This window comes from Erythranthe guttata, chromosome 1 (assembly GCF_056151865.1).
Source record: "Erythranthe guttata isolate IM_541 chromosome 1, IM_541, whole genome shotgun sequence".
Lineage (NCBI taxonomy): Eukaryota > Viridiplantae > Streptophyta > Magnoliopsida > Lamiales > Phrymaceae > Erythranthe > Erythranthe guttata.
Genome location: NC_142533.1, coordinates 9,168,499 through 9,186,464, shown reverse-complemented (window position 1 = coordinate 9,186,464; position 17,966 = coordinate 9,168,499). Strand labels below are relative to the sequence as shown.

The following is a 17,966-nucleotide window of genomic DNA, read 5'->3' as shown; positions in this document are numbered from 1 at the left end:
ACTGATGCTGCTCAAAGCTGAAAACATACAAAGAAAACGTAAAAAAACAGAGGATAAAATGTAAACGATTTATTTGGGGCGTGCTAAATCCTACACTAAAATTTACTTAATCCCACACATAAATTAAAAAAACATTCTCTCTCTACTCAAATTTTCTCTAACTTCTCTCTAAAATGATTTTATTCAAGTCACTCAAAATTCATTATTTTTTTACGTGAATAATCATAAAAAATGAGTTCCGTTTTATTTAATATTTATTTAATTTCATTAAGCATTTTTAATTATTCAAATTCATATGAATTCAATTTTTTTCCTCAAATTCCAACTTTATTTTAGTTTGAACATGTGAAGATTTTTGTCAAATTCGAACTTGGAATACTAAGGATGTTTTTAGCGGGTGATTTTGTGAAAAAAATAGGGGAAAAGAAGAAGGATAAGGTAGGAGAAGAGAAGATTTTAGAGAGAAAGATGTTTTTAGTTATGTGCATGATTTGGTAAAAATAGTGTGGGATTTAGCATTTCAGTTGATCATTACACATAATAAGTCGGTAAAAAAATATGCAGATGGTGAAATATGCAATAAACACATTATATGACTATATGTGACTCTGAGCACAACTGTTTCCAAATATAACAGGCGTAATTACGCGACTATACGTGACTATTATGCTATTAAATACAGTCAAAATCAAGCAAATGATACCTATACCCATACATTCTCAGATAAATAAAATGAAGTCAGAACAACAGGAAAATCATAAAAAAAACATAGTCACGGAGTGTCAATTTATACAATCATAGTCACGGAGTGTCAATTTATCACAAAAAATCAATAAAATGCGGAATAATTGAAAACAGATAATTCATAACAAACAAATAATAGAACTGAAAATTCAGATCCATAACGAGTTATATTGCTAGTTCGACAATTAATTCAAGAAAAAAAAAAAGATTTACGAATTAACAATAACTATAGTCATACTACGTCTGTATTTCTTCAATAACAACGACGCCAATGTGACTACACTCATATTGCACTAGGGGTTCCTCAAATCTCGTCGGCGCTATTCTATTTGCATCAATCTTATATGGGTTGGTGGTGAGGAGGCGGATGCAAGAGTTTTGGGGGGATATTGAAGGGGTTAGGAGGAGGAAGGCGGAACCCTAGGCAACGACTGTGGTGAGCGGATTACAACGATGGTGAGGAAAAAAGGAAGAATGAGGGGCACGACGGCTGTACATCTGCAGCGACAGTGGTGACGGTTTATGGATATGAAGGAAAAAACAAAAAGCAGAAATTGAGAGAGAGAGAGAGAGAGAGAGAGAGAGAGAGAGAGAGAGAGAGAGAGAGAGAGAGAGAGAGAGAGAGTAATGCTACAATCATGTGGCGATTGTGGAAAATAAATATTTCAATTATTTTAAAAAACTAATGATAAGGATAGTTTCGTCTTATGACATTTGTTTGGGGGGGTTTCACTAATTAAGATTGAATTTTGGGTGTAGGCAAAAATCTTGAGAGTCAAATAAGTTTAACTCATAATAATTTTCATTTGAGGAAGAAATTTCTTATTTCCCAAGATATATAGCTCATGAACCTAGAATAATAAAAATGGTCGGTTAAGGACTTATGCAAAAAAATCCCTAATTAAAATTTATAAAAATCTAAGGTTAAGGAAGTACCTAAAAGCAAAATAAATAAATAAAAAAAAAAAAAAAAATCACGAATCAATGGTTGGTTCACAATGGGCAACGATTGGTCAAAGTCCGATCAATGGTCAATGGACTATAATGGTGATGATATGCTTAAAGATAAGGGGTTTTTATACATAAGTCTCTCACCAACCATCATTATTATTCTTGGTTGAGGGGTTAACCTCTTTCGCCAATAAGCATATCCCTTAATATGTATTATAAATAAGGCAAAATTAATGTATATGACAAAATTATCCCAACCCAATTCCTAATTGTAACCTAATTTAACTTCAATTTTTATCAATTTTGACCACAAAAATCCACTTTTGATATTTTTTTCTCATTTCTTTTGCCGCCGATTTTCGGTGTTGATATTTTTTTTTATGTTTGATTTTTCCGCCACCGGTCTCCGACGTTGATTTTTTATTTTATTTTTTTCCTAAATTGTTTTATCCGTTTTTTTTTACGCCCGCCGTTGAACGTTGACTGTTATTGTACTGTCATTAATAGTAATTATACTATCGCTGACAGTGCGTTTACTGTCAACCACATCAATATTATTATTTTTTTTGTTCTTTTTTGTTTGATTTGTTGTCAAGTCAACGTAATAAGTCGTTGACAGTAAAATTAGTGTAAACACAAAATTATTACAGTCAACCACATCAATATAATTTTCTCTTAGCCTTTTTATTTTGTTTGATTTATTGATCAATTAACGTAATAATATATTGTCTACTATTGTAATATTACGGTAAACACAATAATATTACTGTGGTTGACGGTAATATTACTGTTGCTGGCAATAATATTATTGTCAACCACATTAGTATTAATTATTTTGGCTTTTTATTATGTTTGCCTTTGTTGAACAGTCAACATATTAATATTACTCTATTCCACAATAATAGTGATTTTTGTTGTGTTAATATTATTGGGCTAGAGAGTAATATAGCAATATTATTGTGTTAAACTGTAATATAGTTAATATTACTGCGTTAAACAGTAATATAGTTAATATGAATGTCAACTAAATCACTATTACTGTTAAAACGGGCCAAAAAACGTTTTAAAGAAAAGTTTTCAAAAAGAAAAAAAAAGTCAATGCTGCCGGAAACCGGCGTTGACCGCTGGTCATCGGCGGCAGAAGAAAAGACAAATAGAAAAAAAAAAGTCAATGCCAGAGACCGGCAGTTAACGACGACAACAGGCGAATTGTACTTAAAATTGGTTTATGGGTCAAAATTGAATAATTTGTGAAACTTGGGGTCAAGTTGAGGTTAAATTGAATTAAATGATGAAATTTGAGCATATTAAAATGTGAGGGGGTATTTTAGTTTTTTACACACCTCTGGACAATGTCTGGATTTTCTTTAAATATTTTTTTGTCTGAACTCCTTTATGAATAAGTAGACTATGATGGACTTATTTATAATAAACCTTAAAGATAATTTTGGTTCTGGACAAAATATTGGAATGTGGCTATAGGAATTCCGGGCCATTTTTTTTTTTACAATATTTCGGATTTTTTTTTTTTTGAGAATTGGGGTGATTTTGTAATTAATTTCAGAAATGGGATAAAGCGTCATTTAAAATGACGCGCTTTGCGGACCGTTGGATCGAGCTGCGATCAACGGCCAGATCTCCAATTTGTCCTCGTTATCTGACGGTCACGGATTGAAGAGAAGATCTGACGGTCCTTAAAACGCGTCGTTTTGAACGACGCGCTTTGACCTGTCAGGGTTGAACGCGTCGGTTTAAACGACGCGTTTTAAGGACCGTCTGATCCCTTCTCGATCCAACGGCCGTGATTTCGGCGAATATATTTATATATATATTTAATCCGAAAAAAATGCATTTCACCTCTGTTGGCACGAGATTTCTATTTGTGAAGATTGAAGAAATCCGCCATACGTGGAAATTAAAGATTGGCAAAGATTTGTTTTCCATGTTTATTTTGGAATTAATTAGAGTCCTATTTTTGTAATATTGTTATTCGGACTTAGATTTATTTCCATGTATTATATTCTAGTTAGGTATCTTTTGTACTTATCTAGAATAGAAGTAGAAATCGACTAGGATTCTATTACCTAGTTAATCGATTTCTTAGGGCCCAAGTTAGGTTTAGGGTGGTGGATTTCGTGCCTATATAAGGCCCTCAACCTCATATGAGTCCGATGGAGCTTTAATCGAAAATATCCCAGCATAAAGGCTTTGAAGGGTGCAGCCCGTGCTGCAGCCCCGTCTGCACGGCAGGTGAGGCAACAGAACAGGTTTCTTCTACCAGGCCATAAAGAAGATCGGCGTTTCGGGAGAAGTGCTTAAAAGATCTCGGGAGAGGTCGATCCGCCGTTTGAAGGAAGTTCAACATTGGAGGAAGTCCAAGAGTGCGGAGGAGGAATTGCTTTGATTATCAACAAGTTCGAGTCGTGTGCAAGAACGGCGTATCACATAAAGAGGGAGTCTTTAGTGTTTTATTAAGTCCTATTAATGTACACTTAAATCTGAACTAGTTTTGCAAGTCCTCGTGGATGTAGGGTACGTATGTATCCGAACCACATTAAATTGTTGTGTTCTTTATTCTGCTTTTCGTAGATTTATTACTGTGACAACACAACAATTCTGTTACGTCACCTAATGTCGTACCATGTAGTCTGTCTCAACAGATGAGTCGACTTTGATAGGCATTCAAAATTCAACAACCTCATTTGCTCCCCTTTCTCCCTCTGCTCCCTTCTTCCCAACAAGCCGTAAGTGTTTTTTTCTCTCTTCTTTTTTTTTTTGTTAATTATTGTTTATTTGTAGTTTCTAATTTATATTTTAATTAATGTAGGTAATTTTAATTAATTTCAGCAGGGTACTTATTGAGGTAATTTTTTTCACTTTTTCAATTATTATAGTTAAATAGGATTTTAATTATTAATACAATTTTGTTAAATTTTTATAAATGGTGGATTAATGGTATTTTTATCTAGTAACTTATTAATTATTTGGAGATAAATTATTTCTTGTATTGTTAAAATATATATAATTTTTTATGAAATTCAATTTTTTATTGTTGTTTTTACTTGTTACTTTTAGGTTAAACTTGAACTTGTGGTGGATTTAAGAAGGAATGTTTGATTAGAAGTATAATTAGTAGGATAAATTAATTAATTAATAGTGAGTTAGTGGATAAATTGTGTTGAAATAATTCTCGAAGGGGAACTTGAACTTGTCACGGATTGTGTTTAAATAATTTCTGAAATTTTAATTTTTTTTAATGGTTTAAATATGATACGAGTAGAATAATTAGTAGGATAAATTAATTAATTAATAGTGAGTTAGTGGATAAATTGGTAGAATTAGTTATGGCATTAGCCCCTCAAGTTTACATTAGTTTCACTTTTGATCCCATGTTTTAATAATTTAACATATTTTCATGTTTTTTTTTCTTGTTTTTAAATAATGGCTGAAATTTAAATTTTGTTGTGTTCTGATTGTTATAATTAGGTGAAATGTAATTTGTGGTTGATTGAGAAGGGATTTACGTTGCTAGCAAATAATAACTATTTGGAGGTATTTATTTGTTATATTGTACAAAATTTATTTTTTTTATTGTTGAAAATTTAATATTTTTTGTTTTATTGTTATAACTAGGTGGAAGTGTAATTTGTGGTGGTTTGAGAAGGGATTTTTGTAGCTAGCAAATAATAATAATTTGAAGGTAATTATTTGTTATATTGTACAAATATAGTACAACTTGGGGTTGGAGCTGTTATTTTTTTCCTGTTTTTTAAATAATTGCTGAATTTTTTATTTTGATGGTTTTTTTAATTATTATAACTAGGTGGAAGTCTAACTTGTGGTGGATTGAGAAGTGATTGTGGGTGCTAGCAAATCTACAATTATCTTTGAGGTAAATTAAATATTTTATTGGTTAATTAAAGTCTTACTTGAATTACAAAATTAAAGTGTTATATGAATGTGTCGAAAAATTACGAATTACACAATTTTTTAAGGATTTATAATATACAAATTAATAGTTTTCGAACTCTCAAATTATAAAATGAATTAGAAAATATTAAATATTAATTGTTTGTTTTAACTGATTTATAATCTAACATTTAGTGTTTGTAGCTATAAAAAAATTAGGAAATATTAAATATTTCGAAAAAAAAATAATAATCTCAAAATATCATAATATAGGGTTTCAATGGCGACTCCGGGTAGGAATACTGTCAAAGTTTTCGTGCATATAGGAGGCCAGATTGTTCATGAGGGATTGTCAGTGAATTATGATCAATCTCATCATACGGTCATACGAGTGAAACGCGATATATCTTTCTCAGACTTCTTGGCGAAAATATACTCACGTTGCCGAATAGATAGAAATGAATTTGTGTTATCGGTGTCGGGCAAAATATCACGATGGTATCAAAATCAGTGGAGCGAGATAGTTTCTGAGATAACAAGTGATGATGATTTAGAAATCTATTTGCACCCGGATGAAGGAAACGATTCCATAGATGTTTATGTTGAGTCTCAGCCTTTATACAATCCTTTGATGCCTTCACAATTCACTACATCAGAGCCTCTCTACTCCCCTTCGAGACCTTCACAATTCAGTACATCAGAACCTCTTTATTCCCCTTCGAGACCTTCACAATTCACTACATCAGAACCTCTCTACTCCCCTTCGAGACCTTCACAACATTTTGATTTGAATGAAGCGTACAATTCATTTATGCAAACAAGTCCTGAGTTAGTTGCGGTTACACAAGGGTTTTCTAATATGGGCTTTGAAGCGGGGCCATCGAGGCATTCTTATCAAAATCTTGGGGTACATATTGGGGAATCAAGTGGCATTACTTATATAATTTAGTACATTAATACATTTAATTTGCAGTTTATATTATAAAAAATTATATTCTTGTATTATTTAACAGATATGGGCATGGATGCGGATTCCTCCATCAAGGCCCATACCTACTCTGGCAAAATGGGGCACAACACTTGAGTATGCAGGATATGAGTTTCCCGTACCACCTTACGGTGCACGGTAATGATTTTGAGATTTATGTTAAATTATTTTTGCATTATTGTTACGGCGATTTGTGTCTATAAATATAAGGGTTTGTTTGAGCCAACTTCCACTATATTTTTCTAACATTTTCAGTCAATTTTACTTGAAAAAAATTGATATTTTTCTTTTTTTCTTCAAAACATTTAATTACTTAGATTTTTTTTTTAAATTTTCTAAATAAAACCTTTTATTTTTGTCATTTTGAATTTCTTTATTTTTTTCTTAAATGTCTTCCGGCAGTTCAAATTCTCAACAACAATATGATTTTAAACCTTATCTTTATTATTATCTTAAGTTTAATATATAATAATATATCACAGGTGGACCAACCATCTCAGCTTCATTGAGACTGGTGCACATGTTCTTCGTATTTTTAGGATGATGTTGGATCAGATGCTCCCAGATCAGTTTATATGGATGCCATATGATCTGGATGATCCGGAGTATCAGGCTGTAGGTGGTGATTCGGCGATCACATGTTATGGTATATGGGTATCGAGAGTCCCCCTGATATGCTACGCAATTGTGGAGATGCATCGACCAGACAGAGTAGTACGTCAGTTCGGGATGGTACAACCCATACCTGAACCTCCTGAAAATACTGAGACGGATTTCCGGATGCACGTCAATGCTAACCGTACAGGTGCTACCAACCGAGACTGGAGTCTTACACATGTTTCGCATGTTACCGCTTGGGATAATAGACTCAATTATATTATTGATTATCCATATGCCAGTGACAGTCAGACTACAGAAGATGGTTATTTTGAGTGGTATGAACTGCACACACGTCGTTTCATATCACCGATTACCCCATCTGATCGTACAGGATTTCAGGTTGGAGGTCAGATTTCAATGGATACAGTGGTACGCATTCAAATTTATTTATTATAAAATTTTGTGTATTATATAATTTTTATTAATGTATGTCTTCTAAAAATAAAATATTTATTATTACTTATTTCAGATTCAGCATCTTCGATCGTTGATTGTTTCTGTTGATGGCGGAGACATGCCCCGGGATGGCTATCGTTCGTATTTACCGACTCTCAGAACATGTCTTAATGTCTTAGAGTCTCGACACGGACCTTCAGATAGGCCTCAATCTGAGATGCCTTATACTCAGACTCACCCTCAGACTCAGACTCAGATACCACTGTCTCAAATGCCTCAGTCACAGACTCAGATGTACGCTGGCGAGGCAGGAACTTCTTCTCGTGCATATTATCCGGCATTCGATAATTATACAGATCCTAGATCACACGGGCATCCATCTGGTATGTTTAGTACCTTTGATTTTATTTTTAATATTATCTACAACTGTGAGTATAATTATAATCTCGTTGATGCAGATCCGTACACCCCATACCCCTACTTTAATCCGAATATGAATTCGGAAGACCCAGTTCATTTGGGGTCTACGCATCAGTTTTCGTCTTCGCGACCGGTAGATCATCAGATCACACCTATTCCTTATTCTCAATCCGCAAATTCTTCGAGTGATAATGAAAATGATGAGGATGAACAAGTTGGTAGAGGGCACAGGACTAGAAGGCCCCCGAGATGTGGCACCGGAGGTCACCGTCATTGGTGATATTATTATTGTAGTTTATGTTGGTTATGTATTAAAACTTTTTAGTATTTTAGTTATTCAATAAAAAACAAATTAAATAAACTAAAGGATTTCGAGACAAAAAATATTTCCCAATAATTAGGCATTTTATTTTTATTTAATAAAATATGGAAATCGGACGGAATGGATCGGAAATGCCTTTTTTGGAAATTTTCCAATTTTTTCGGAAGTTAAAAATAGGTTCCAATTTCCGTTCCAAAAAAATCGGAATTTCAAAATCCATTCCAATTTCGGAATACCTCGGAATCGGCGGAATTTCGGAATTTTCGGAAATTGCATTAATTCTTAATGTTTTGTTCCAAAATCGGAAATAATGGTAATTTTTAGTATTGTTTTTTAATATTTTCGTAATTTTCCGGCAAAAGGCAAGAATCCAAAGCAAAGTTCAATCAAATAAAATTTAAACACTTGTAAAAACAATATAATTGATTTATCAAAGCAACTATAATTCTTGCAAAACATCAATAGAAAAATAATTCAAAAAAACTATATATATATATATATATATATATATATATATATATATATATATATATATATATATATATATATTATATTTCGGAAATACAATCGGATCGGAAATCGGAAATCGGAATATCGGAAATTAGAATATCGGAAATTGGAATGAAAAAAAAAAGTTCCAAATTCGTATTATTTTATAGTGAATTATAAAATAAATTGCATAAATAAATGAAGGAAATTTTTTAAAATACAACATATAATTAATTTAAAATTAAAATTCAATTAAGTATTATAATTTAACAATAAAAAGAATTAAGTAAATTTAAAATCCTCAGCTCTCAAATCCAGCCGTTGATATAAACACAATCCAACGGCTGCTAAAAGGCGTCGTTTTGAATGACGCTGTAATCCAGTGTGGCGGGTCAAAGGGCGTCGTTTTGAATGACGCCTTTTAAGGGCCGTCCGATCGCCCAGATTAATCTCTGACCGTTAGATTAAGAGGACAAAATGGGAGATCTGGCCGTCCATCGCAGCTCGATCTAACGGTCCGCAAAGCGCGTCATTTTAAATGACGCTTTATCCCATTTCTGAAATTAATTACAAAATCACCCCAATTCTCAAAAAAAAAAAAATCCGAAATATTGTAAAAAAAAAATGCCCCTAGGAATTCCAGTTCTTGTAACGTAATTTGTCTAACCTCCGCATAACTTAAAACCACTAACCTCGCAGTTATTCTAGTTTACAATATATATTATTTGAATATTGTGTTACAATATTTATTCAAAGGGTTAGAACAATTCAATTTAAATTGTGATTTTTGTTTTCTAAATGAACTTTTAAAATTATCTTATGTGTATAACATCGAAGTAAACATCATTTCAAATAATATTATAATATATAAGAGTTATGTAATTAACAAATAAATGAAAGCATTTCCCAAATGTCATTTCTCATAAATTGGCATGAGTCAATAAAATATGTATTTATTTTGCATAGATAAGAATGAGTCTATAGTCGACTTTTCTAATACTCACAGGCCTATTTTGGTTCAATGGATTCTGATGGATGGATCCATTAATCCAACGGATCTGTGATTTGGTACACAGTGACCGGTCAAAGGATTGATCTTGGGCCTGGGTATAAATCCGGTTGGGTTCCTCTAATCCGGCATTTCTTAAGCCCAATTGCATACTCGCTTTTACTAAATTGCCCACTTTAAGTTCACGTAATTACCATCTTACCGGATATAATTATAATAACTCTGAAATCTTCAGATCTATTTCACAGAGCTTCAAACTCATCCCAGTCAAATTGAAGAATTTTGGGGTCGTATGGGTTTCGCCTTTTTTTTTTTTTTTTTTTTTTTTTTAATTATTCTAAGTACCCGTTCTTCATCTTATAGTTAAATGTATTTGTTTCCATTTTCGCAGGTGATTTCGGTTTAGGTTCCGAAGCAGTTGGTTGTTCAGCCGCCAGCTCCCCGTTCCGGCCCAACGATTTTGGTTTCGCTGGTGGTAGACGGTTCGGTTGTCGATTTTCTCGCGATACTGCTATAAGTCGATTTAAGGCCAGTTCTCCAATGGGTTTAAGCTTTTGTAGATTACAGATTAATGGAGATTTGTCTGATTTTTTTGTTCTCGGTATTCACAGAACATGCTTAAGGTTTGGGAAAGGTAGCATTTTTTGGAAAAAATAACCATTTTTTGGAAGGAAAAAAAAAACCTTTGAGTTTGTCCAGAATCCAATTGAAATTTAGTTGCCCTATTTTGTATTGTTTTTTTTTTTTTTTTTGAATGCAAGGTTGGGAGAAGGTGCAGTTTTTGGAATACATATGAAATTTTTATTTGGGAAAAGTAGTAGTAGCTCATACATTTGTTGAATCCAAGGTTAGTAAAATCTAATTTTTTTGGAGTAAAGATCAAATTTTATGCTTGAGGAAATGTTATAGGATTTACAGTTGTTGAATTCGAACAGGAAATGACTGAATTAGATGAATCGATTGATAATTTTGCAGTTTTATTGGTCATTGTTCTATTATTAGCAGGTTATATATTGTTTTACAATATATACTGTTTTTATAGTGAATATTGTTATATACTGTTATATATTGTTATACATTGTTTTTACAATATATATTGTTTTTACAATAGAAATAGGTCATAGACTCATATATATTATTTTTACAGTGTATCAATCTATTACTATAATTATAATCGTGGTATTTTTTATGTTGTCTACTAAATAGGATCACAATTGTTAATGGCGAACACGAGTAAAAAACGAGTAGTAGTTTTCGCGGTGTATGAATTAATCGAACAAATGCAAGTACTGTTAACAATGCTTAGTAGGCTCATCCATTTGCTTCTACGTCGCCGTCGGGTCAATAATATTGTGGGTTTATCGTATAGTATGAGGGGCTTAGTAGGCTCATCCATTTGCTTCTACGTCGCCGTCGGGTCAATAATATTCTGGGTTTATCGTATAGTATGAGGGGTAGGATACCTGCTCAAGTTCGAAATTTGACTTACATAACTGGAACTAGTGACAATATATGTCGAAAAAATTTGCGAATGAATATGGATACATTTAGCCGCTTATGTTACCTTTTTTAAAATCTGGATGATTAATGACCCACTAGGCATATATCCGTAACCGAACAAGTAGCATTATTCCTTCACATTCTTTCTCACCATGAAAAGAAATGTAATTATCCAAACCAATTATCGAAGATCGTGATGGAGAATCAGTAAGTACTTTTCGAGGGTCCTAAATGTTGTCCTCAAATTGCATAATATTATGCTCGTTCAACCCGTACCGGTAGACGAAGATTGCGAGCATGAGCGTTGGAACTATTTTCAGGTACATAAATAAAAATTAAAAAAATAATAATTGTATACTAAATATTTTAAAACCTTACACAACATATAATGAGTCACTAGTCCCGCAATGTATTAACTATGCTCATACCTTAATCTAATTTCCATTTGTAGGGTTGTTTAGGTGCCCTAGACGGAACTTACGTTCACGTACGCATTCCACTAACTGAAAAACCATAGTATAGGAACCGGAAAGGTAATGTTTCCGTAAATGTCCTTGCCGTGTGCAATATGAACCTGAATTTTGTGTACTTAGTGACCGGATGGAAAGGTTCGGCTGCCGATAGTAGGCTCCTAAGAGATGCTCTCACCCGACCTAACGGTTTACGTGTTCCAACCTGTACACATTGCAACAAAGTATAATAATATTTTCCAAAATATTCCGACAAAATTTTAATTGAAAATTAAATTTCATTTAACATAATTCAAAATATTACAAGGCACTTCTATTTGGTCAATAATGAATAAACGAACGACTCTGGTTTCCTTGCGCCTTATCGGGGTACTAGATACCACCTAATTGATTTTGGTGTTGGTAGAAACACACCTCAAGATTGTAGGGAGTATTTTAATTTAAAACACGTTAAGGCACGAAATGCAATTGAATGAGCCTTCGGAATCTTGAAGTCAAGGTGGAGATATTACGGAGCCCAGCGTATTACCCGATCCAAATCCAAAATCGGATCTTTATGGCTTTTTGTTTATTACACAATTTTATTCACACCACTAAAGATTTCGACCCGGAAGAAAATGTAGTTGCACAAGAAATTAATCAGAAGAACCCGGATCGTAGTTATGCGGTCATCCAAAGCGTCGAGCCCTGGGACAAATGGACTACATGGCGCGATACCCTATGAATGAATTATGATTGGTTACACGAGCGAGGAATTTGATACTTCAAATCCTTCATAGTTTGTTACAATTTATTGAGTTTTATTTTTTTTAACATTGGTCTATTTGATGTTCCCCTGCCTTCCAACAAAATATTTCATTACAATACTTTGGTTTTATGTTTCTATTAATCATTAATGTTATTTTTTAATTACGTTTGTTTAAATTCATTATCTTTTTTCCGGTTTCATTATCTAATCATAAACATAATCGCGGACAAAATATCTATTTCACTTTCACAAAGGAGTTCGGGCTCTCGCAAACCGCGAACCAACATTACGAGGCGATGTTGGTCTCCGATGGAAGAACAACACTTAATTACCTCACTAAAAGACATCGTTTCACGTGGGTGGAAACCCGACAATGGGTTCCGGACCGGTTACTTAGGTGTGTTGGAACAACACATGGTTCAAAAATTCCCCGGGACCGACATTAAGGGGGATCCTATGCTTTTATCAAAACTCCACGTTTGGATAAAACAATATGGTTCGCTTTCCCAAATGCTTTCAAGGTCGGGATTTTGTTAGAATGACTCGGCGAACACCATTTATGTAATCGACGATCAAGTGTAGAACGATTATGTTAACGTATTCTACTACCGATTACTATACGGTTCCGCAATTAAAAGACCCTTTATCACCATGAAATCATATACCAGAAACAAGAATTGGAAGTAGGGAGGGAAAAATCTTATCCAATCCATTTTTGACATAATATTCTCTTCTTTCATTGATGTGGTTGATAGACACATGAGGGAAGAAGAAAAAAGTGGTGCAAATATATTCTTCTTGTTTTGAATGGAGACAAAGTTGTATTCAATTTAATATAATATTATATTACTATTGTAAATAATGCAAAAATATTTAAAAGACTTTACAAATTTCTTCCTTTACTCCTCTCCTGCAAGCTCGATAGAGGGAAAAGTGCTGCAAATATATTCTTCTTATTTTGAATGAGGACAAGAAACAAACTCTCCATTCAATCTTTTCACCAATGTTCTAGCTTAATCTCGATTAAGTTGTCTACCACAAACTTTCTTGTTTGGAGATCTCAAATACTTTTACTGATCCGTAGCGTAGGAATCGAACACCACATCGAAAGTTCTGAAAAACCATCAACTGAGATAACTGATGTTGATGGAAAGAAAATCCCAAATCCAAGTCTTGGTACATGGGTTATTAACGACGGTCTCCTCATGTCTTGGCTTCTCGGGAACATGACCGAAGAAGTTCTCAACATGGTTTTTGGTGGGGATACAGCCTGCTCAATTTGGAAATCTCTCCAAGAGCAACTGTTGCCCGACACTGAAGAAAATGAAGCCCAATTGAAAAATGGCTTATATGCCTTATCCAAAGGGGACCCACTCACTTGATGAATACATTCGAAAGTTCAAAGAGATTTGCGATAAACTTACAGCAATTCGCAAACCTCTAAGTGATGTTGACAAAGTGTTCCAATTCTCACAAGGACTTGGAGACAAATACAAGGAGTTTCGAATTGCCGTTTTGTCGAAACCACCTTATCCATCCTTTAATCACTTTATTATGTGTGTGCAGAATTTTGAGCAGGTATATCTTCGAGAGGATCTCCAGTGAGTCGATCATAATCAAGCCTTCTTCGGCCAACGAGGAAGAGAACGAGGTCATCGTGGAGGAAGAGGAAACTTTCAAGGACGAGGTCCTAATTCTTTCTCACAAAACCGACCTCGAAATAGCGGTTCATCTTTCACATTTCAAAATCAGCAGAAGTTCAATAATAACTTGAGAGAACAAGTTCAGAAACAACAGAAAAATCAAGTTGCTTGTCAAATTTGCGGCCGGACAAATCATATCGCAACCAAGTGCTATTACGGGTACAATTACGAAACCGAAGGTGAGAATATCCAAGAAGCATTTGCAGCCATGAACTTTAACAACGAGCATGATCCCAATTTCTATGCCGACTCTGGAGCTACATCTCACATGACCAATGAAGGAGGTAACTTGAAATCTTTAAAGCCTTATTTTGGTAATAATTGTATTTTTGTTGGTAATGGTTAAGCATTACCTATTATTCACACAGGATCAGCTTTGCTCAACACATCTCATGGTAAACTTTTATTGAAAAATATTTTAGTAGTACCAGAAATTAAGAAAAAATTGTTATCGGTAAGTAAACTAGTTGATGATAATTATTGTACTATCACATCTGATTCTAACAAATTTGTGATTAAGGATCGGGAGAACCAAATCATGGCAAGAAGACATAGAGAAGGGGACTTGTATGCGCTAGAAGGAGGACAACTTGCTCAGGCTTTCGCTGCAATAAAATCCCCCGGTGTTTCTTCGATTATATGGCATGCTCGTTTAGGACATCCCAATGTTAAGTTTTTGGAAATTTTGAAAAATAAGAAAGTTATTAACGTTTCTCAGTGGATGACCACAACTAAAATATGCAGTAGTTGCCAACCTGGAAAATGATGTAAACTTTCGTTTAATAAATCGACAACTAATTCTAGGTTTCCTTCAGAAAAAAATCATAGTGATTTATGGGGACCAGCTCCAATACTCTATTCACATAAAATTCGTTATTATGTGCTCTTTGTTGATGACTTTACCCGCTATACATGGTTATATCCTTTAAAAAATAAATTTGACTTTTTTCAGTGTTTTCTTAAGTTTCAGGCTCTTGTTGAAAACTTTTTTGATAGAAAAATAAAAAATTTCCAATATGTTGGTGGTGGAGAATTTATTTCTAATCAGTTCAAAAGTCACTTGGATTTATGTGGTATCACACATCATATTTCTTGTCCATACACTCCAGAACAAAATGGCCTGGTAGAACGCAAGCACCATCACATTGTCGAAACCGGATTGACATTGCTATTTCATGCCAACATTCCTCTTAATCTCTGGGTAAATGCATTCTTGACAACAATATATCTAATTAATCGTTTGCCTCTCTCTGGTAAGGACTCTCCTTATTCTAAAATTTTTGGTAAGAATCCTGATTATTCTGGTTTACGCACTTTCGGCTGTCAATGTTTTCCTTACTTAAAAACTCCAGGAATGCATAAATTTTCAAAGAAAACAATTCCTTGCATATTTATCGGATATAGTCCATTGCATAAAGGCTATAGATGTCTAGATCCAGATACAAATCGTGTTTATATCTCACGACATGTTGTTTTCGATGAACATTATTTTCCCTATTCTTCAAAAGATAAAAAGTTTTTTTCTTCTGATAATTTATCTCTTACTACTTTTCCTCATTTAGATGAGTGGTTCGTAGACAATTCTCACAACATTGTTCAAAATAAAATTTCTTCCGAAACACCATCAAGTAAAAAACCTATATTTTTCGACCCTTTTGATTCGGACAATTCGCTACATGGAAATAATTCCACATCACAAAATCAAGGAGAACCCTCTCCACCACATATTGATACTCCCACTTCTCGTAATACCGAGAATAATTATGAAACTACTGATCTTACTTCATCACTTTCTATTCAAGAAATACTTCCCAACTCCATTCCGCCACACCAAACCACTACTACTCAATCCTTGCCCTCATTACCCACTCGATCTGTTAGAGTTAGAAACCCCCCCACATATCTTAAAGATTACATATGTTCATCCATCACACCTCATCATGACAGTGTCCTTATTGTTTCTTCTAATGAGCCCAAAAGTTTTAAAATGGCTTCAAAATTTTCAAACTGGCAAGATAAAAGAAGAAATAGATGCGCTTCATCATAATAAAACATGGACTCTTGTTCCTCGCCCCACAAATGCCAATATTATTGGTTCTAAATGGGTCTATCGTACTAAATATAAGGAAGATGGCGAAGTGGACAAGTTCAAAGCACGTTTAGTAGCCAAAGGATACACACAAATCCCTGATTTTGATTTTAAAGAAACATTTAGTCTTGTCGTTAAGTCCACAACAATTCGAGTCATACTATCTCTTGCCACCTATTTCAAGTGGCCGCTTAGACAATTAGATGTCAAAAATGTCTTTTTGAATGGAACTCTAAATGAAAAAATCTACATGGACTAACCCCCAGGTTTTGTGCATCCTCAACTCTCTACTCATGTTTGGTTATTACATAAATAATTGTATGGTCTTAAACAAGCACCTCGTGCTTGGTTTGAAAAGTTATCTCATTGTCTTTTTACTTTTGGTTTTAGACGTAGTAAAGCGGATTCTTCCCTTTTCATTTATAATCATGGTACTAATATGCTTCTTTTACTTGTTTATGTAGACGGTATAATTCTCACCGGAAATACTTTCCAGCTCATTTCTAAAATTATTCTTTATCTTGGCAAGAAATTTTCTCTAAAAGATTTGGGCAAACTCACATACTTTCTCGGGTTGGAAGTTAAATATTTTGTTAGTGGTCTTATACTTTCTCAAACTAAATATGCTCGTGACCTTTTAATTAAGGCAAAAATGTTTGAGTCGTCTAAAATAAGTACTCTAATAGCTATAAAACCCAACCCCTCTCCCCGATGATAATGAGCCAACAGATCCTACTGCATATCGTCAATTATGTGATTCTCTTCAGTATCTCACTTTTGCTCGACCCGATCTCACACATGCTGTCAATCTTGTATGTCAGCATTTTCAAAATCCGACAATGAAGGATCTTCGAGCTGTCAAGCGCATTTTCCAGTACTTAAAAGGGATATTAACTCATGGAATATGATTTTTATCTCAAAGTTCGCTCACACTTAATGCTTTTCGTGATGCAGATTGGGCCGGTTGTCCATTAACACGAAGAAGTACTACAGGTTATTGTATTTTTCTCGGTGCAAATTGTGTGTCTTGGGTCTCAAAGAAGCCACCTACAGTTTCACGTTCAAGCGCAGAGGCCGAATATCGTGCTCTAGCCACTACAGCTGCCGAGTTAACGTGGCTTCAATTTCTTTTTTCATGATCTTGGGATCACATTGGAAAGAAAACCAATTCTTCTTAGTGATAACAAAAGTGCGATTTACATGTCTCATAATCCCATATTTCATGCTCGCACGAAGCATATCGAGATTGATTATCATTTTATTCGTGAAAAAGTGACGGCTGGAATTTTTTGCCTCCATTATCTACCAACTACGAAGCAACTTGCTGATATTCTTACCAAGGCCCTATCTAGAGATTCATTTGAAAAATTTCGTCACAAGCTTGACGTTCATTCTCTCTCACTGTCAATCTTGAAGAGGGGTGATAAGATTCTCTCCATTGAAGAACAAAATCAAGGAGGATTGATTGAAGAAAATCAAGGAGATGATTTGCATAATATAATTTAGGAAATTACTATCCACCAAGATTTTATGACCGTTGCTTATTATACCTATATATACCTCTTGTA

General features: G+C 34.0%; 1 protein-coding gene and 1 long non-coding RNA gene across 3 annotated transcripts; both read left to right on the top strand.

The window, feature by feature from the left end:
* Positions 1–6,605: 6,605 nt before the first annotated feature.
* Positions 6,606–8,447, top strand: LOC105964347 (uncharacterized). Its single transcript, XM_088819604.1, has 4 exons — positions 6,606–6,730; positions 7,075–7,621; positions 7,722–8,031; positions 8,107–8,447. Exons 1-4 carry the CDS (start codon positions 6,630–6,632, stop codon positions 8,346–8,348), a joined length of 1,200 nt encoding a protein of 399 aa, XP_088675730.1. The 5' UTR covers positions 6,606–6,629; the 3' UTR covers positions 8,349–8,447.
* Positions 8,448–10,331: 1,884 nt separating this feature from the next.
* On the top strand, positions 10,332–12,782 carry LOC105972811 (uncharacterized). Of its 2 annotated transcripts, none has more exons than XR_016032884.1 (5): positions 10,332–10,489; positions 11,000–11,270; positions 11,347–11,708; positions 11,840–12,065; positions 12,166–12,782. It is a non-coding gene; the product is annotated as an uncharacterized LOC105972811 (long non-coding RNA). The 2 variants fall into 2 exon arrangements; XR_016032885.1 differs by having other exon boundaries at positions 10,332–10,522.
* Positions 12,783–17,966: the final 5,184 nt, after the last annotated feature.